This window comes from Botryllus schlosseri, chromosome 7 (assembly GCF_051294905.1).
Source record: "Botryllus schlosseri isolate E-star chromosome 7, Bs_hap1, whole genome shotgun sequence".
NCBI classification, from domain to species: Eukaryota; Metazoa; Chordata; class Ascidiacea; order Stolidobranchia; family Styelidae; genus Botryllus; species Botryllus schlosseri.
The window spans coordinates 29457073-29478847 of NC_137242.1; the positions used below are offsets into that span (position 1 = coordinate 29457073).

The 21775-nt window shown below is 40.8% G+C and overlaps 1 protein-coding gene across 2 annotated transcripts; it reads right to left on the reverse strand.

Annotated features, from left to right (window-relative positions):
- Positions 1-105: 105 nt before the first annotated feature.
- Positions 106-12525, reverse strand: LOC145442429 (uncharacterized). 2 transcript variants are annotated; one of them, XM_080320336.1, is made up of 4 exons: positions 8826-12525; positions 5648-8478; positions 4231-4311; positions 106-4174 (listed from the first exon to the last, which is right to left on the reverse strand). In XM_080320336.1, exons 2-4 carry the CDS (start codon positions 6110-6112, stop codon positions 3020-3022), a joined length of 1701 nt encoding a protein of 566 aa, XP_080176462.1. In that variant the 5' UTR covers positions 6113-8478; positions 8826-12525; the 3' UTR covers positions 106-3019. The 2 variants fall into 2 exon arrangements, with proteins under 2 accessions (XP_080176462.1, XP_080176461.1); XM_080320335.1 differs by having other exon boundaries at positions 5648-12525.
- Between the last annotated feature and the right edge of the window lie 9250 nt (positions 12526-21775).

Here is a 21775-nt window from a genome sequence, read left to right on the forward strand (position 1 = left end):
GCGCATTCGACTTTGGTATAATGACTTAACCTGATGCGATCCCGATGACAGAAAATATTCTTTACGTAAAGAAAGACTGAAGTAAACAGATACTGAAACACGAAATCAATGCAATTGTTATTTTTATTAGTATTGCAAAAGTTCAGAGTAAAAATCTTCTGTTACAAACACACCTTGGAACGTTAAGTGAATGTGCACATTGCGGATGATAAATAATGCGAATCTATGACACGAGATCAGGGATTCGGTGACAGGGGTTGCCTGATAGCTTTGGCGAAACTAAGAGAGTATTCTTTGTGAATGAAACAGGGCGAATATGGCAGGATTAAAGGCGAAATAAATTAGAATTCATCCGTTCAATAGTTGGGGAATTGATCAAAAATATGCGGATTAGCGCAATGATGGCAGAGCCAAAGTATCTGAACAACCAATTCTAGGAATATGAGCGCTTAGTCCAAGGCAGTGGTTCCTAAACTGGGGGCAAAGCAATGTCGAAATACACTGTCAAGAAGCTACGGCGCCAGATTGTCCTTTAGTAATGAGGCCGCGGAGGGGGCGTCATTCGGTGCATCTCTAAATGGAGATTGTTGGCGTAAATTTATCACATTTCTAGTCATTCGGCAGCTTTTCCCGCACCAAATATATATTGGGCTAAAGAGATGACCCTTTTGTACTGGCTTCCGAAATTTTTAGTGATGCACACAACCACCCAGAAAATCTATCGGGCTATGCGATCAAAATCTTCAAGAAGCCCTGTCCTAAGGTGACTTGAGGCGGAAAAAAAGAATAATCTCATCGAATTGCCGATCTTAATGCATTGAGGGAAATATGGATAAAACGCATCCTTGAAAACGTTTATAGGTCGTCTTTTCCACTTCACTTGCGTAGGGCCTGCCAGAGAGTCCGTGAGTGCCGGCATACAGTGTTTTTGCATGCGATTGATACTTCCGATGTAGGAGGTTCGAGGCCGTTGCTTTTGCATTGTGGTCAGATATCTCATTGTGGTCAGCAATCTCATTACTGGAGATGCCTTTCTGATTTGGTCGTAATCAGGAACCAGTGGAACGGAGGCAGAGAACCTTTTTCGTCACAGAGACATATTGGCCCGATATTTGCAATCGTAATTCCCAAAGACGCACACACGATCAACTTTAGGTAGCAATTGAAGACTGATGACGCCATGCTGGCACAAAAGCCTAGTCCACTATACATGGCTGTCGTAATTCGATGTGATAACATCTTCAATATAAGCGAGCAGGTTTGCCGACACATGAACAGTGAACACATGCCACGCATAAAAAACATATTAGTAGCAGACACTTGAACTGAGCTGCAGGGGTCGGGAACCTTTTGCAAGCTACATATTTTAAATGTACTTATCTGCGAGCCATATGATATTTTTCGAAACTTTAGGAAATTAACAGGTACATAATATCGCTCAACCCCCAATTATAGTCAACAGTGAACGTGTGAATCTACAGTTTATTTTTCAGTATTATTCCTGGCTTATCAAGAATCCAAGCAACGTGGTCGAGGAAAGGTATGCTACAATTGTACCATGGTCTGGTCACGGTGATGTACGGTTCAATCAGTTCCGCCAAACCGGGTAATAACTTCAGCGCTAGAGAATATTGTTAACTGACATAATTTCGTTTGGTCAATTTTACTGTGCTGAAGTCTCAAATCATGCGTCTGCTACATTACGTTTCGCTTTGAGCCAAAATTTTGTGGGTAGTGCCATCAAGCTATAACGTAACAATCGGGAATTTGGATGGATGTGATTGTAAGTGGGAATCGAGTCCCTAAAAGACCATGCATAACCGCTATATTTATCCCTTATACATTAGCCTCCGATGCCACGATAAAAATAATTATGGCCGTTATGAAAATTTACGAACGAAATGTAACAATATTGATTAATAAGATGCGAAATCATTGTCAAATTGAACATTTATCAGAGCCATAGCATGTCATCAAAACATCGGCATGTTGCCGGCGAGCCATGGTTGCCGACCCCTGTAGTATACAATCGACTAACATTATTATTCAACAGGGTAGGGATGTCAAATACGTATGAAGTCATGAGGAATGAGGATATGCTCAAGAAATAGTTTGCATTCCGGATTTCCTGAACACGATAATAAATGGTCGACAATCTGCACGGAATGCATACAGGACGATACGAGAAAGGACCCGTCTGGCAATGAATCCAATAAAAACAAACAGTATAATCCGACTGCAAGGTTCTGACATCACATCAGTTGATTCCAATCTTTCACTGGAACAATTCCATAGCTCCGAAACAACTGTTTGCAAGACTTGTACAAACTCACAATCTAGTTAGCCGGCGGTCAACTAACCACTGGTTTTTCGACTAGTTCTATTTCGGGTATTAGTTTAGTACTGCTGTAAAACGGCTAGAAAACAAGTGTCGCCGTTTTACAATAATAGTGATACCGATGTTCCGTTTTGTAATGTTCTTGCAGCGATTCCCAGCTGAGAGTGACCCAGCAGTAACGTAGTGACGTAGGTTTTGGAAGTCGAGAACCCTATCATTTCAAACTCGAAGCCCAATCTTTTTGAAAGAGAAATGTCATCTGCAATATTGCTGAGTTCATAACCAATTCAGAAATTCGTACGATCAGTTATTAGTGCCTTAGTTATTAGTTATCCGCTGCGGATTCATAAGGGCCGTTCGATGTAATTCTACTTCTAATTGCCAGTTTTAAAAAAGTGAGTGCTTCAAGTTCTAGCTGTAGTTGCACAATTTGTAAAAAATTTAGTACTCCTTACAAGTCTGAGTATAACCTGCATGTAAGTATGTAGAGTCGTATCAGATGGTTCCAATCATTCACGGTTGCAATTCCACAGTCATAGTGGTTATAGTCAATCTCATTGTGCGGAAACAACTCCTTCACCTTGTTCGGTATTACGCGAAAGGTACTCCGCAGCTTAACTAAAACTGTTACGATTTTTTGCCGCTTCTTTCTTCACATCCTCTTATATCTGGACGGCGGGGTCAACGAGAGTCGTAAAAATGATCAGAGGGGCTTACTCCTGGATCTCTATCACCAGCACCGTGCTGGTGATAATCCTGTGACCAGTCGTAAATTGCATCGCTTTCACTCCCGCCGTCTCTTGTGGTAATATGGGTAGCTATGGATTGGTACTCGTGATTGTCCGCTCGGACAACAATCCTATCAGTTTCTTGTTGATATTCGTGGTTTGTTTTTGATGATACCTCTCGCTCCGAATGATCGTTCCATTTATTGATATGAAAATCGGTATTTAACGATTTGCGAAGCCCTGATAATGTCGGGTATGTTCGCGGACAATTTTCACGCTCATTACCAAATCTAGCAGTATCCATGTCTTCTCTATTCTTCGTGTTATCATTGAAATATGATTTATCCTCAGTTTCTTCCGAAAGTATCTCGTCTATTGTTAATTCGTCATCTTCGTACTGATCAATGGTTTTCATACTTTCACAGTCGCTATCCCGTCGCTCCTCATTTGCTACTGAATTTACTACGATTCGTGTGGATGATTCAGCTTCACAGTCAGACACGACCCGGCTGATCGGATATGCAGGACCGTCTTTACCGGGAAAATCAGCTCGGCCATGTCTAGACTTTGAATCGTCGTCACTTGTGATGTTAGGTTTGTTATTCCCACTTTCAGAGTCGCTGTGATGATTGCTCCTGCTTCTTTGACGCTCAAATGACGATCTTTCCCTATGTCTACGATATTGTCGCGATGATTTGTCATTATTATATCGCAAAGGTGCAGCCCGGGGATTAACTGGTCTATAAGGAGGTGACTGGGACCTCGGTCGTTTCGAAAGGGGTCGTGCCCGTGTAGGGCTGGATCTACCAACAGTGTATCGGTCCCGAGATTTGCGGCCTTGATTGTAAGTACGGCTATCCAAGACATCGCGTCGATATGACTCCGAATTGTGTCTGTGTTGAGAGTATTCATTGCTTCTATTCGGTCGTTTTGGATTTCCCTTCTCTTGAGGCCTGCTATAGTGCAATGAGCTAGGTGGGGCGCGTTCGTACGGTGTTAAGCCACATCCCCACAAGCGGTTGTTCGCGAATTCCGTCGCTATTTTGATCTGGAACTCCTCAATAACGCGACGTCGATGGTCACTTTTCTTCAACAAGTCAGACGCCAGCTAGCGAGGAGGTACCGGGTTGGTATTGCGTGGCGTGTACATCGCAAAACACTCACCTTTGACACCTCTTCGATGTACCGCATGATGAATTGATTCATTTCGCTGGCGTAGTAACGACTGATGATCCCAATTAAATTCTTTAGGAGACGTAAACAATACATTAGTGCGGCTAGATATTTCGCTGACTCGACTTGAGTCAATTTGTATATTGACCAGATATGGTCAAAGTTGTCACCGTCGCTACTCAAGTAGAAGTACAACTTACGCCGTAAATTTCTATTCGAGTAGAAATAAAAGTAGCGATTTGCGAGTACAAAAGTAAGTATTCTAAGCTAAGTTTGCCTAAAATAGAAAAATGTCAAGTAGAAGTAGTCTAAAGTCATACCCACTTCAGGAGGTACTGCGAGAAAGCATAATCTACTTGAAAAACTTCGAAAAGTAGAAGTACTTCGTTACTGACCACCACTGATATTGACTCCGCTTCTACTTGAGTCATTGCGCATGACCTGACTCGACCAGGTAATATGACTCAAGACTTGGACAACCAAGACAAGCATGCCATTATAACTTGAAATACGAATAGTAAAATTACCATATTATTGATATTTCGTCTATCTGTACTGATAACTAGGGCTGGGCAAATTCGAATACTTGAGTGATTCGATTCTGAATCACGTATTACGCTTCGAGTCGAGTATTCGAGTATCACTCTATATGACGTCACAGCAGAATATACTATGTCAAAGTTTAAATATGCACCTTTTATGCCACCACAAAGTACATAATGGCAGTTTTCCGTCACATCAAAGATGCTTTGGTATTTTTTCGACCATACCGGTTTCATTGCACTTCTTCGCAATGTTATGGGATGATCATGACTTCACAAATGTCTCATTTCCAGTAACGTTTGTAGCTTTGTATTATGTCTCGTATGCTGCGACACGGCCAGTCAAGGTTTCCTCAGTGGAAAATAGTATCAAAACTATAATTATCGTTAGTAACTATCAGTCGCGAGGAGCGTGGAACTTCGATATTCGAAAAAAATCGTCTTTTACTACTCGAATCGAATCATTCGAATTAATACTCGATTCAGATTCGAGTACTCGAATCATTGTGCCCAGCCCTACTGACAACTTGGGTCATTATCTGTTAAGAGCGAGGAAAACTAGTATTATGAATTGGAGGCAATCGATAACATCCAAGCAAGCAGCAAGTTGCAAAATAGTCAGTTGAACCTGACTTGAACTCGTAACTGAACACTGAACAGTGTGCACGATGACACGGACGGGACCCGGTGGTAAATTAAAATTGACTCGACTTGACTCGAGTCAAAACTAAAAAAGTAACATTGGCTTGTGAGTCGGAACCTTGTGACTTGTTTACAACGTCGACTCTTAGACATTTGAACGTTCTCGTGCAATAATATCAATAAAGGTTCTGTTGACAGGCAGGCAAACACGATATTCAACGTACCTTCAATTGATCCAAATGCTCATTCAAAACGGTCACTGCTTCCTTGTCACTCCTACTACTCTCATCGTCATCCACTCTTGGCTTCGCCGAGTCAGAACTGCTACTACTCGACAAAGCTCCATAAGGAACAACTGCAGCTGTGCGCTGTAATGGCAGCACAATCCCCGATGGTACCCGCGGATGCTGCGAGGAGTTTGACAATACATTAGTCTGACTGGAACGGTTTTCCATACCGATCACTGGCGGTTCTGGTATCGGATCCGTTTGCTGTTCTTGTTCGTGGATATTTTCGTGATCTTTCAATTCCTGATAACTCATACTCGATGTTCCTGTAGTGATCATATCGGCCTGTCGAAACGCGGATACCGCGTCCAGGAAACGAGGAAACTTCATGCGGAGGATTCTGCCTTCTGGCTGGGGCTGAAGAGGCTCCAGCAAAATCGCAGTGTTTGCTAGGTAATCCATTTCGTGATTGTATATACTATGGTTCAAGAAAACGATGAGCTATCATCAAAGGTAAGCATGCAGTGCTACTATATCATCATATAATCAGCGTTTCTATTATCCGTTCAAGACACATAATGTGCAATGCAATTTAATGGCCAGATACTAGGACAGTGGTTCTCAACCGAGGGTCCGCGAAGCATTTTCAAGGGGTCCGCAAAACATTCGAATTTGTAAAATGGTTGATAAGCAATTTTGTATTTTGTTTCAACATAGAGAAATAACGAAGCACTTCCCCTTCATAACTTCTAAAACGTCAGGACTCGCAGAAACAGAATGGCCGTCTGAGATGAAATATTCTAATGTGCAACCTCATTTTAATTGACAAATTGCTAATAGCCGATACAGTTACAAAGATATTACTGTTTGAGTGTTTAGAGATGTTTTTGGGGTATTCGTAATTTGTTTTGACATAAAACCATTTTCTTCTGTGATATACATAACCGCTATTCAAGAATAACTTCAAGATGAGGTGCTAGATATACAGATGACTAGGCATATGTTGCGATCATACCCCGAGGAGTCGTCGGAAACGTTACCTGTATTCGCCACCACTTATCGTTGTGGAAATGGATTATTCAGACACGGCCACGAATTTCAAGAAATACAGCCACAGAATTCGCTTCGAATTAATAAAAGTCTTACCGATTTCTCCCTAATAGTATGATTTTATTTTAATTTTACTGTTGTTTATCACTAGCATACAATAAATATTTGCACAATACATATGACGGTCGCACGACAATAGAGCGAAATTTGAGCTAAAACTGTGCTTGTGGGGGGGGGGGGTCGATGGGTTTCGTGACAGTCCAAATGGGTTCCGCGAATACAAAAAGGTTGAGAACCACTGTACTAGGACATCGGAGTGACCAATTACGGCGAGATATCAATGAATGTATGATTGCTACACTGTTTTTTTGACGATCACGATTGTCATAATTGGTGTTTCTATTATTATTTTTATACGCTCACGAGAAACAATGCAAAATAAGATACATAAGACACGATCTGATGTATTAGACAGAAAGGAGGATGTGGCTACGATCAAGAACAGTGGGACGACTAAAAAATTTCAAGTTATAACGAATGAGATTAGAAATAGAATGATAGCTACAGACTACACTTTTTTCGAATTTGACTACAATTACAATCGAAGAATTCGCAAAACTAGGAAATTGAATTAAATATATAGCATACTTAGAAAGACATGCAACAAAAATCGAGTTCAGTTCATACCAAATTCGTGTTCATTTTCGTAAGCATGAGAATAGCAAATATCTGTACAACAACACTATATAGTTCTATTGTAGCATCTTCAGAAAAATCAAAAAGTCGAGTAAAATTAAAATGAGAGAATAGAAACATTTTACAAATTAGATTCGAATTAGATTACATGCATTCGCTTTTATTAGCCTTATTAGAAACTAGAGTTATCTAGTCGTCCAAGTCAGCGACCAAGTACGGTCCAGTGTAACAGCTCCCAGCGGTGGATGCTCTCTTTTCTCATTTCATTTACTTGCATGTATTCGTACTTCATTAGTCGGTAATAACAGCGACGCATGGTATTAGGAGCCCATAGAAACTTCCGACACTCCGTCACGTTGAATGGTATATTCAATTGTATATTGAAGTTCTGTACCTCCAAGAAGCTCTTTGTAAAGGGATTCAAATCGGCTTTACATTCGCAGATTGCGTTGAATTTACCGACGTACCAATCCCTCTATGACATAATCACGTAAGTGCAGTCCTTCTTGTTAAACAATGCTGCACGCCTGTTTGACTGATTAGGCTCTTGATGCCACAATCAGAACGCTGTTCTACCGTTTGAATCAGCTGGTCGACTTAATACGGTGAACATTACCGATGGTAAACATTAAACATCTCAAGACCAGCAAACTGTTGTTACGTTATGTCGCGAACGAGCGAAAAGTTTCGTAGAACTAAATATCCTGTTATATACAATGCTTAGCTCTCTGACTTATTCCTTTATTTATCAACAATACGAATTTGCAACATAAATCTGCAACAGCACTGTCTCTTGTGCATTCCTTGGTAACGTGGTTTTAGTGTTGAGTAGAACCATATAACACTAACAATGTCAAATCCTATGGTGGCCCGCGGCGGCACGTTTTAAGCAGCTGTGCATCTGTGACTCTCAAGAGACTGTGAGTGTGATCACGTCGCTCAACGCAGAATAATCGATGGAATTGACGTAATCGGCGAAATGTCCGAGATAATTGCACGTTCTTAGCATGTTTACCGTAGCCCGGGGCATAGGCGTACGCAGCGCTGCTAGATCTTGGGTACGAGTTACCCTTTGAAGATTGCTAAATTAAGACATGTTATTTGAAGAGCTTCTTGGAGGTACAATAACATCTATACACAAATGAATAATAAATTCATATTGAAATAAACCTGAATCTTTTTCCGTTGACACGCGTCAGTAGTAGCCTTATCGTCTGCAGGTAATAGAGAATCGAGCAGAACATTGCATATCAACATTAGTCATATTTGGTGATACGATTGTTGATATTCAATGGGCTTTTCAATTCTCTACTAGTTGTTGACGATTACTCCCGACGAGTATTGGCCGAAAATATTCGGGCTTTACTTGAATATTATTGTATCATTCATTTGTATAATGAAATTATATTTCCACGCCGTTACATCTCGCCTTAATATCAAGAATTAATCCAGCAAACATGCTTATGTATCTCTGCATCTGGATTATAGCTCAAACCGCGGCCTACGATACTTAATCACATGAGTAGTCAACCGGAATATACCAATTTGACAGAGTATGTCGCGCTAATGTAAATACGAAACGCCAGACGAGGTTAGCTGTAACTACGAGGTACAGACAAAACAAAGCAAAACGCGTGACAATCAAATTATATAATACACGGAAAAGAATTGGTCATGAGTAAGGCAGCAATTATTTTAGGATTCCAAAGTATGAAGTCTTCAGGTTACATAAATTATACTGCAATAACTCTATTCCTAAAAGCTACATTCAAGTTTAGATCTGCAAGTCACTTAACCAACCTTGTACATCGTCAAGGCCCAGGTTGGTGTCTGCTTTCAAAGACTACTCCAAGTCGTTTCTTTTTATAACGGTCTTGAAGTGCCTTAAAATGATGAAACTCTCAATACACTGATAATGATGATGATAAGAATATTTACATTATGCATGTACTGTACAACTGCACAATACACAACCAACCACACCAATGAAGCACACAGGCTACTGAAGATTTGAATCTCGCTTACAAGCTCACGCTTTGCCGCCGAAACCCGAATAACACTGACCGTCATGTAGATGTAGAAATAGAGAGCGCCCAAAGCACAACCAAGCATCCCAATGGTCGCTAACAGAGTTTCAGCGATTCTGTTCAGCAAGTGGCGCGAATTTTGTGCACTGCTTCTCAGGTAACCAAATGTCTATGTAAACAAAGATGTTCTGAAAGCCTTATCGTGACATACAACGCTCCATCCTTCGTCGGTACGAGATAGACTCTTCCTTGTAATTGTAATATGACTCACAACTCGGTACGGTCGGCGAGCATAATGGCATATAGTATCAATTGATCCGGATTGCTATACGCAACCATTCCCGCATGTTCCTGCTATTTCGAATATTGTTCCAAGAGGCGAGATAGCCACCAGACTAGACTACAGAAATTAAAAGCTAATTATTTGATAGAGCGAAATGCCGGTAATCTAATTGTAATCTAATATGTGAAATGTTCCTATGCTCTCATATTGATTCTAACCCGACTACTGGCTTTTCCTGAAAATGCTACAGGGGAACAGTATCGTACGAAAAAAGCTTGCTGTAACAAATATGTTTGTCATACAGGTGCTTATGAGAATCAACTCTGATCTCATATGAACTTGAGTTGATTTTTGTTGCATTTCTTTCTTAATTCGGAATTGAATTCAATGTCCGCATTTTGCAAATTCAGTAAGTCTGATTCTAATCTAATTTGGAAGTAATATGTAGTTTTAATTCCATTCTTATGCACTTATGTACAGTTGAATATTATTTAGCTGCCTAACTTCTTCTCTCTATCCACAAAGTGATGAGAAAGCAGCATGTACAAACGTGTTATAATTCACACAACATCATAGTATTGAATAGTATATTCATATTGAAATGAACCCGAATATTTTCGTCTGACACTCGTCAGGGGTAATCGTCAGCAACTAATAGTACAGAATTGGAAAGAACATTGTATATCAGCAATCGTATCACAAAATATGACGTCACCAGCATGAAAGAGAGAGCGTTCAATGTACTATTTTAGGTGGTTCACGAACTCCTTTTGTTGACAGAGTTTTGGTTGGTGTATTTTGATAAAAGTCGACTCCAAAGCACACAAATGGAATTGTGAACGGTCCCACCCAACGATTCGAAATCGGTCGTCTCGATAATTATTCGCACAAATCGGATTATCCAACAGATGTTTGCCGATGGCAGAATTAATGGCCTTTGATCGATCAGCATCAACATCATAGCTGAAACGAACTACGCTTCAAGAGGAATCTACACGATGTACCATAGGTGGCAGTCAATGTTTTTAATTCGCAATATGTCCACAGTAATCGCACACGGTTGAGGTGCGAGTAATTCTCGCACCTAGTATACCGCAAGCTGTATGCGGCATTTTTCATGTCGTAGACACCTACCGTGCAAGATTAATAAAGTTGAATTCGTCTCGCCTTTCCCGGAGCTTATACAACGAGGATCAAATAATTTGTCATCACAAGGTTGGACAGTGGACACATATTAAGATACAGTGACCATGCTGTTTATAGACTCGACAATTTGTTTGTAATAATAGCTATCAGCCAGAGTTGGACACTAGACAGCTAGAAAATCCACAGTTTTTCCGAATTCGATTACAATTAGAATCACTGACTTTGCAAAAACAAGAAGATTGAATTAAATTCACAATTTTAAAGAGATACAACAAAAATAAAGTCAAGTAATATCAAATCAGAGTTCATCCTCATCCCGAAATGCCTGTGCATAAAGCTTAGCTCGTTTGAAACGATGTAGTTGTCTTGTAGCATTTCCAGGAAAACCAGAAGTTAGATTAGAATTAGACACACAAATTACATTGCGGACATTGTAGATTAATTGGTCTGATTGAGCAACCGGACTTATCTAGTTTTCAAGTTCTGACACGAATACAGTGAGACGAACCGACGAAAAAAACGCGAACTGGTCTTGACTCACCGAAACTTGATACTTTGCTACGTTGAGCTTTCTTCCTGCTATTGATTCGAAGCAGTGTTCTAACACGAAGCCTTAATGATATAGTATCATCGGGGCATGATGTGCGACTAAACGAAATTTAATGCCTGAATACGGATGCTATACCATGTAGCTACGTGAGATAGCTATACTTCACGATATTGTGACTATACATTCAACGACGTGAATATCTGCCTGTGTTTCGAGACAGGAAACTATCACAATCGGCGGACAGGACTTTTGAAGTAATACAGAGAATATGTACGTCAAGCCACATCCAAACAAATCGCATTGATTTCAAGTACTGAGAATTGAACACAATTGTACAGTCGGTGCGTAAAGAACAGGGTCTTCTATAAGAAATATCCGTTTAAGCAAGGGTTCAAATGCGCAATGACATAGCCCTTTTGCGAGTCTAGTTGCTGGATCACAATATTAAAAGATTTCACTTGTTCATACTCAGAGACTGCGCTGGTCTATACGCAATTTTTGTTGCCAAGTAAGATTGAACTATACTCAAGTATTTGATATATTCCGTATATAGTTTCACAGTAAAAGTGCTATAAATGGTAAATTTCAAGTCAAACCAATAATCTTGCAACCAGCATTCTACCAAGTAAGATTTATATTTAATAAGATCATATAACGTTTCGCAACGGATGCAGGCTCTCTTTTCGCGTACCACCTTTTTTGGCGTACACACTCACTCTTATCGCTGATAATGCACTACAAGCCAGTATGAACACTTCCCGATAGCTAACTCAAGCTCCAATCGCAGATTCCACGTTGAACAGGCGTTTTAAGGTACAGAACCTCAATATACAATTGAAAAATATATTCGTATTGAAATAAACCCGAATAATCTGCTAGTTGCTGATGATTGCCCCTGACGAGTGTCAACCGACAATATATTCGGGTTTATTTCAATATGAATTTATTATTCAATTGTAGAATACACTTTGTTCAACACACAGACAAACCCGTATGTTAGGCATAAACTAGAATTCCGAAAGACTTAGTAAATCATTAGCCGACAACTGCGCATCGTTATGGTATATAGCTCACCCGCAGTCGACACTCTCCATATGGCGACCGTGTGTCTCATTCCACTATCCTCGCAATGTGACACACTCGCATTTGTAGTATTATGGCATTCCAGCCCACGGGCGTGACACCGGATATCGGTTGATGCGGGTCGCTACTCAACCCTTCCTGCGTTACTGGCTCTACAACGATTTGATCCAATGATGAGAATCCGCGGGAGATACCCGTTGTGGTAACATTTACAAACGACTTATCATATATAGGGGAGATGTGGTACCGATGGATCAAAAATTGGAAAATGATCGCTGGTCCCAAAATGTTCAGCCGAAAACAGCAGATCTTTTGCTGGCTCAACACTTTGATACAAGCTCTACCTATCGCGCACGTATACATGAATATCCGTCTTTTCGAAAAATATTTATGGACGTTTAAAATTTGTTGCTCGAACGTGTCATCGGTCCCCACCCGGTGGGTCATATGGCACACGACCCGGGGACCTATGACACATGTACCCTATAAAACCCAGATGTGACAACTTTTCTTGCTCAGTATTATAATCTAAGCTACATCAAGCCAAAGAAGAATTTTCGGTCGCAACCGTCAAAAAATAGATTAAATATTGACTCAAATGTTGTCATAAAATCACGTTTCGATTTAGGCTCGGACTTATAAATTTGAGGGTACATACATATTGCCCGAAAATCGACAGTGTGACTTCCAAAGACCTCGTTATAGCGATAAAACATCACATGCAATTATTACATAAAGATTTTCCGTACGTAGTCATGTTTCATTTGTTTCATGATTAGTATGCTTGATTATTTTGCTTGATTTGGCTATTGTATCATCGATCCCCACCCTACTAATTTTGTACATGAATCGAAAAAAATTCCACTCAAGGAAAGTACTGAAAAAAATAATAGGTTCCATTATATAGCCTGATACAAGCCCTAGACTTCACAATAAAAATGATTGCTGATTTGTTCGTGTTGAAGGTTACAAAGAAAAATGTATATGTCGATCTGAATTTAGTTTACACCCCCCAAAACAAAAAACATCTGTAAGAGACCCCATAGTTCGCGCACGTCGAATTTTTTTGTATGTGAGGAAAAATGTTGCCAGCATGCAATTGTAGACAAGCTCACGGATTGTAATCATGGAATTATCATAGAGAATTTTCAAAGTATTTTCGGTCCCAGTGATCCATCGGTACCACATCTCCCCTATTTAAACAACAATGGACCTTAAGCTCACCTAACCCGCGGACCACTTAGGCTAATCTATACAGGCTTTCGCGGAACCACAACTTTAGCTCTGTCATAAAATTAAAAAAATCTACTACAGTACCCATCCACCTACCCATGCTATCTAATGCATTATTATAGATTGCTGGTGCACAAAATGAGTTGTGCATCAACAGAGTATTGAAAGAATGAAAACAATAAAATATAATTTTCATACAAAGAGGAAACACGATAATTAGTAATTATTGCTTATCAGTGTGACCTCTGTCGTTTCCTTTCAGATACCGGTAAAAATGCGCGGCTTCCCCTTGGAAAGTGACATCGCGTATTATTCGGTCGGAACACAAGCGTGATACCAATTGCTTAATTGCAAATGATCTTATAAATATTGTAGATAGAATTGGTATTTCAAAAGGACTACTTTTCGATTCGAAACCCAGCATCTCCCGCGTACGCCAATGCACACCACGTACCACAACAACATGCAGTCACAACTTGGCTATCGATCAGGCCAAATTACTTAGAACTAGGGCTGGGCACAATGATTCGAGTACTCGAATCTGAATCGAGTAATAATTTTAATGATTCGAGTCGAGTAGTAAAAGCCGATTTTTTCGAGTACTGAAATTATACGCTCCTCGCCACTGCACGTTAATTTATCAACCATAAATATAGTTTCGATACAATTTTTCCCTGTGAAAGCCTTGAAACATTGACTGGCCGTATCGCAGCATGCGAGACATACACTACAACGCTACGAACATTACTGAAAATATATATTTCCGAAGTCATGATCATCTCACAACATTGTCCCAAAGTGCGATGAAACCCGTATGGTCGAAAAATACCGAACTATCTTTGATGTGATCGATAACAGGCATTATATTATTTGTGGTGGCATGAAAGGTACATATTTAAACTTTGACGTATTACATTCTGTTATTACGTCATAATGAGTGATACTCGAATACTCGACTCGACTCGAAGCATTTTACGTGATTCAGAATCGAATCACTCAGGTACTCGATTTTGCCCAGCCCTACTTAGAACCCATGATGACGAAGACGGCCGTAACATTTCAAATCATATGCGTTAGGTGTGTCGTGACCTCCACAGAACCCGGAATACTGGTTCATGGACCCCTAGTGTTCCTTGGAACATCTGCTAAGAAGCACTGGTATACAATACAACAGAGAAAGGGAACTTCGTTTCACGATTTCAGTACAGGCACCATCACATCATACTGACATGTCATGTATTTTTTAACAAAATCAATATGGAGGAGATATAATTGATTGTCCCATGTCCAGTTCACAAGCAGATTACATAAATTCAATACACACCAAAGTGTTCAACATGATGCAACATCATCTCGCCCATTCTTGAAGCTATACTGACCGCATTAAACAACATGTCCCCAGATTTATTAGAGCACGCGCATCGCGCTCGGAGGAAAGCTCACCCTTGACTCATCCAGTAAAGCTGTATTCAGAACAGGCAAAGGCCATGAATTGAGCCATTGTCCAACATGTGACGGATATCTTGTATGTGCGAAAAATGATCGAGACGACAGAATTCACGTCGTCTGAACAGGTCGTTCACACTTTCTTTTGCGTGCCTTGGAGTCGACCGGCACCGGCAGCAGTCGACTTTATCAAAATACGCCAACCTAGTTTGTGTATTGCTTAAGACTTAAGACTTAATCTGTTCGCCCCAATTATTCGAAATTACATGACGGTGACGTCATATATTGAGATACTGTTGTTAATATACAATGTTATTTCCAATCCTCTACTATAGTTGATGACGATTACCTCTGACGAGTGTCGGCCGAAACTGTTCGGGTTTATTTCGGCATCAATCTACTATTCAATTGTCTATTGAAGTTCTGTACCTCCAAGATGCACTGAAAATTCCGAGTAGATGAAGGAAATGCTTGCAGTATCTAGCGCATAAAAAGATTGAGATTTTTATCGATACAGCTTAAACGCTAAAGACCGCAAATGTCGAAAACGTTCACTGTTTGAATGCCATATCACAGCGGACTCCGCTGTCGATTTCCACTCGGAGCACGGCCAGTAACAAGCCTGTCACGCCGATAAGGCAAATAAGTGCGCATTTGGAAAAATAATCCGTAAGATAGTTATTAATAGAGGCGAAAAATTCATACATTTCCAATATATATCGTCCCATAATGCTAAATTGCTCGTCGCTGTATATCAAGTGCCTGCGTCTTTCTTCTCGCTGATCACGTGAATTGGTTCTATAACAGTTCGTGTATTGCAATCGTATGTAGACTTATTCCGCTATATCCTGCTGCATGTTCCATCCATTCGACCAATATATGTATTTTATCTGGGGCAATATAGTAGTGCGGAGCATGGACCGGAGCCGGATTGGATACCCGGCCGGATTTTCACAATTTTGACCGGACCGGATCGGAGCCGGATCAGTACTTTTTCTGTTACGGCCGGAGCCGGATCACTACTTTTTTGATGCGGCCAGAATCTTTATGGATAAGCATGACTTTTATAACTAAATAACTACCAACTACACGCAAGTAACCGCCAAGCCAGTGCGAGCATAAACGAGGCATATTTATCAATTCACGGAACCCCCGTACCGTGTAGGGCTGGATTTCAGGCCGGACTTTTTAATTTTGGGCCGGAGCCGGATTGGAGCCGGATCAGTACTTTTTCCTGATACGGCCAGAGCCGGATCGGAGCCGGACCAGAGATTGAACAACCGGATCGAAGCCGGACCAGAGAATTTGTCGATCCGCTCCGCACTACAATATAGTCGTCGCATTCCTCGTGGAGTTGTCAGATCCAGGACTGACGCAGAAATGTGCGTATGCTACTGCCAGTTTAGTACGCCTACCCGGTCACAACTTGCGTGGAACTCTGGCGGGTAATCAGACAACAGCACGTCTTCTACGTGTCCAAGAATATAATTTAAATATATTGGGGGAGGCTGCTGTGTATAACTATAAAGGTTTCAGAATGTGTAAATCCATATGGAACGTTCTACCCATGGAATACGCGCTTTAAAAGTATGGCAGTTGCGGTAAAACTATTTTCTGCATCTTCCACTTTCTCCAATCTTTATTTTGTCATTATTAGCCGTAACTGGTCGTGCGGCACCCTCCTATCTGTTCATTATATCACATTGTGTCTTATCGCGTTGTACATGGTGTGAGTCTTGTTCGGATGAAAATATAATCTGAAGAATATTGAATATCAGCTGTTAGCACGATGACTACATTGACCACCTCCGCCTGTAAGCTATGAGTTATGGATGAATATTCCCAGTAAAACATAATTCGCAGATTAGTTCCCTGAATCACTACTACCGTGACGTAAGAAAAATCGTCGATTTTTACAAAAAAAGCCCTGTAAAAGACCCGACGAAGGAAAGCACTCACAAGGAACGGAAAGAACTAGTAGAAAGGGTCCCGGCTTCAAAGGAGATCGACATCAAATAGAACTGTGACATCGGGCACTCTAGGCCGAGGTGAATGTTAGAGTAAAGGATCGCTACTGATGCGTGTCGTTCGATATCCTCCTATCTGCTCATGACATCGCATTGTGTCTTATCGCATCGTACATTGTGTGTGACTGTTCAGATGAAAAATATAACTCAGCAATGTCATGTTATGTTACTTCTAATAGTCAATGCCTCATATAGTTTGACTTCGTTTGATGTAGGCTACCAGGTGTAACAAATGCACCAGAATAGTCTGCGAATTAAAATACATGTATTCTTGCAATGGATGCGCTGTTGAAAGTTTTCTTTGGCGGTTCCTCTTTTCTATGTAATAAACGCTTTCGCCTAGAATTGTATCCGCGAGGGCAATTTGACGCTAAGAAGTTTGACGACTGAAGTGAAATATCCGTCCGCGTAGTAATAATGTCTTCCGCAAGGTGGAGCTGTTGAATTTGCTACCTTGACAATCTCAGGGTTCAATCTAAAAATCGGTCACAAATTGTAATGAAATACTGTATATCAGTGATTCTCAACCGCGGCTCCAAACTACCCTTCTTTCGGCTCTGATTGGCCTCTGAATAGGCTAGACAAATAGGATAGACAGTTATTGTTTGTTTCTATGAATAGTTATATAATCCGAGCGAGATCCGGCTTCTCGATCGGTAGGTCATGGGTTCGATCCCCGGCCGGGTCATACCAAAGACTCGAAAATTGGTATCAGCAGCTATCCTGCTAGGCGCTCAGCAATCACGGATAGCATGGAGGAGGAAAAACGGGGGCGCAGACTATAGATGACCCCACGGCCGTATCGCAACTCCGTCGTCAAAAGCATCTCGATGGTACAGGCGAAAAAGAATATCATATCTCTCTCTCTCTATATATATATATATATAGTCAATTTATGTACATTAATGCTAAAATAGGGGATATTAAATGTGTCTAAAGCCGCCCAAAGCCGCTTCTCAAAACGGGGAAAGAGAATTCATGCAGACTAGCGCCAGACGATGAATACCAGTCTGACAATGATATACCTTCATATATCGTCTCCTTGAATAGTAAATTTCGACACAATTTCACTGACATTATAGTCAAGTATAAATTGAAATATTACCAATATTACTCAGCGTATAATCCCCCTCAAACTTGTGCAGTAAGTGCTGGAATTTAAGATGAGCTATCGCATAACGACATATATAATATTCTGTAGTAGTGATATGCATTTTCAGTATATTTCACTGTATAGCACTGCGTCAATCTGCGTCTCCCAATGCTAAAATAACCGATATAGAATCTGTAGAAATCTATGTACATTGTACATGCTTTAAAATTAGCTGAATCGTGATATCCAGAGGTAGGCTAGCCTAGGGTTGCCATACGTCCGGAATTTCCCGGACATGTCCGGAATTTCACTGTTAAAACTGCGTCCGGGAGGAATTTCTAAAATATGCCTAAATGTCCGGAATTTTGAAGTAAGCTCATAATTTTTTTCCTAAATCAACATAACACTATTATTTTTGGGCAGATTTATGCTACATGAAATTTTTCTTCGCGCTACGCGCTATTTAGTATTACATATGTTGGTTTTAATATGGGGACTACCACCCTCGCAAAAACTGCGATCAAAAATAAATAGAAATGACATTCATCTACAGAAATAAGTCTAATTGTAATCGCAATTACAAGATAACTGTATATTCATAGAGTCGGTTTAGGCCGTTTTTGGATGCTTTATAAATATATTCAAAGATAGTGGTTATAAACCTGGGGGTAGTTTGCCGTTATTCTATGGGGTTCGCGAATATGTTGAATGTAATCAGCTTCCAAAATAGGCCGTGGGTAAGTCTGGGCAAATGTACCGACCTTTAATTAGTAATCAGCTTATCAAATTTTGAGCTGGGTCACTGAACATTTTCAAATTAGAAATGGAGTCGCGATCATAAAAGGTTGGAAACCGGCGGATGTGCGGTGTTTATATAGCTCAGTGGTGGAGTGCGCACAGGCATTAGGCTGATAAATAATCTTATCGGTGTGACATGAACATGACTTAACGATGTACAATTATGCTCCTTGCATTTTCAAAGTAATGATCCTTCACCAGCTCTACCGCAGACTCTGATCATGTGCGCGGAGAAAGGATCAAATTATATAGTAATATATGGAAGAATCAATATTATTGACATAATTCATTCAAATCATTTAACGACCAGATGCATATAGAAACCAGATGCATATAATAAGGCCCCAGAAGTTGCATCGATTACCCTACGGTGGACCCAAGATCAGTGTTTATTTTGGCGGGCAGAGGCTGAAAAAATGTGGCTTCGGCACTAGTTACAACTTACAACATAGAACCACGTAATCCTAAACCGGGTCGTGGCCCCCTCTAGTCTATAGAGAAAGCTTTGCCAGCGTGACGTCATATTGATCGACAATGTGCATACCTCATTTTGAAATCCGCTAGTGGGCGCTAAAAAGCGTCCGGAATTTGTGTTACAAAAATATGGTAACCCTAGGCCAGCCACCTTTGAGTTTTCGTTATATGTAGCCTATTCGAGTGTTTCCGTGCGGCTCCATGCGTTCTCGAAAGTTTTAAATGCTGCTCCGACATCCACAAAGCTTGGGAACCACTGCTTTTTATGGTCGAAAGACTACCAAATTATCGTCACATTTACAACTGGCATTTTATTCTTTGCAGTTGCATGAAAGGTATGTATATGAGCTTTCCTCGTCATCCATACTGTTGCGACGTCATCCATGAATGACACACGAATACTCGACTCGAAGTCTAATCAGAATTTTCACTTGGAATCACTCCGGTACTCGACTTTTCCACACACCTATTAGTCACTCCAACCCGAAGAAAGTAGGCCGATGTAGTAATTATGTATTCCAATCACAAAGTGCCGAATTCACCGAAAGTCGCCAAGAGCCGAATCCACTGGTCATCATTACAGTGCAACGACATTCCGTAGGGGTTTGAGTCCGATGAGACTGACAAGTCAAAACGATGTTTGATTTCCATCCGACATGATTTGCGGCTCCGTAATTACGATCGTTTGGCGGCTCCCTACATGATTAGTCGCCAAATTTACAACTCGCGACCTCCATTAGAATCTATTTGATCGCCGGCCGCCGCTTGTAATCAGCCGTCCGAGTAATTGGATGTCGCGCGTCCAAATATTGATCTACTTTCTAATCTAGCTTGTAAAGTGTAAACTCGCCGTGACGTCACGATTTTGATCTAGTTCCGCGCATAATTTGGACATGTCTATTTCATTGCACTTTGACATTGCTGTTGATTGCTCATGACTTCACATAAATGTCATTTTCCCTAACGTGCGTTTCTTTGTACGCTACTGTGATACGAGCAATCGAGTTTGGGAGAATCCGCTGCGAGTGCACAACTTCCTCAAGGGTTACGAATGTAGGCTACTGCTACTTTTAGTTCATAGTTTTCTATTTTGAGGAGAAACTAGGCATAGAATACTTACCTTTGTGCTGACTTGGAAATCGCAACTTCTATTTGTACTTGAGTGGAACGTTACTTCGATACTTGAGTACCAACGATGTATAGTTTGGCCATCTATGACTTCTATGACCCCCTCGGGCTGACGTGTCGCGTGGTCAATTACATTAGGGCCGGGCACTGTGATTCAGGGACTCGAATCCGAATCAAGTTTTCATTCTAATGATCGAGTTGAGGAGTGATCGAGTATTTTTTTCGAGCACCGAATATGAGTTAATTTATCACAGAAAATTACACTTACGATCCTATTTTCCACTGTAAAAGCATTGCAAGTAGCAGTGATCAGCTCACGGCATGGCCACAAGGAGTAGTGAAATATGTATGGTGTGATGAAATATAACAAATTATATTTCAATATGACGTAGTACTGGTATTATATATTTTGTGATCGCGTAAAAGGTACAGATTTCAATTTTCCGCATCTTTCATACTGTTACGACGTGAAAAGGTGTGGTCCAAGAATCGACGAGAATCCATCGATACAGAATCGAATCGCACCCAGGTACTCGACTTTGCCCATCGCTATATACCAGGGTGTGGAAGTTGATAACGCAAGAATGTCTCTAGAAGTAGCCATTATTTCGTGCCGCTTCTAATTCGGTTCGCGAGGAGAAGGCCTGAGAATTGCAAATCCGACGGTACTGTCTTTTATGGTCCTTAATTACCATCGTAAACGAGTCACAGCGCCCGAGGTTTTCTCAACTCTGCGGTTATTACGAAACGCAGAGCGATGATGGCGGTTACGCGGGGGTCTAGCAACTCGCATCAGATGAGATGAGCGCGAAGGGAGAGGAAACGCGAATCTTTAAATCCACTTAAACGGACGAAGATCAATCGCTTCTGGGTGGTGATACATTATTCATACCGCTACGCTTCATCGATCACAACAACTTAGCCTCTTTGATTTCTTCGCTTCCATCTCGTCGTCAGTCGCATTCAGACAGATACTCAGTCGGTCAGTCATCTTATTGGAAATTTTTTATCGGATCAAACACCGCAAGATTGCGATAGATTGAAGAGATGGGAGTGCACCGATACGTCTTGGTGTTGTCCTTTACTCAGAC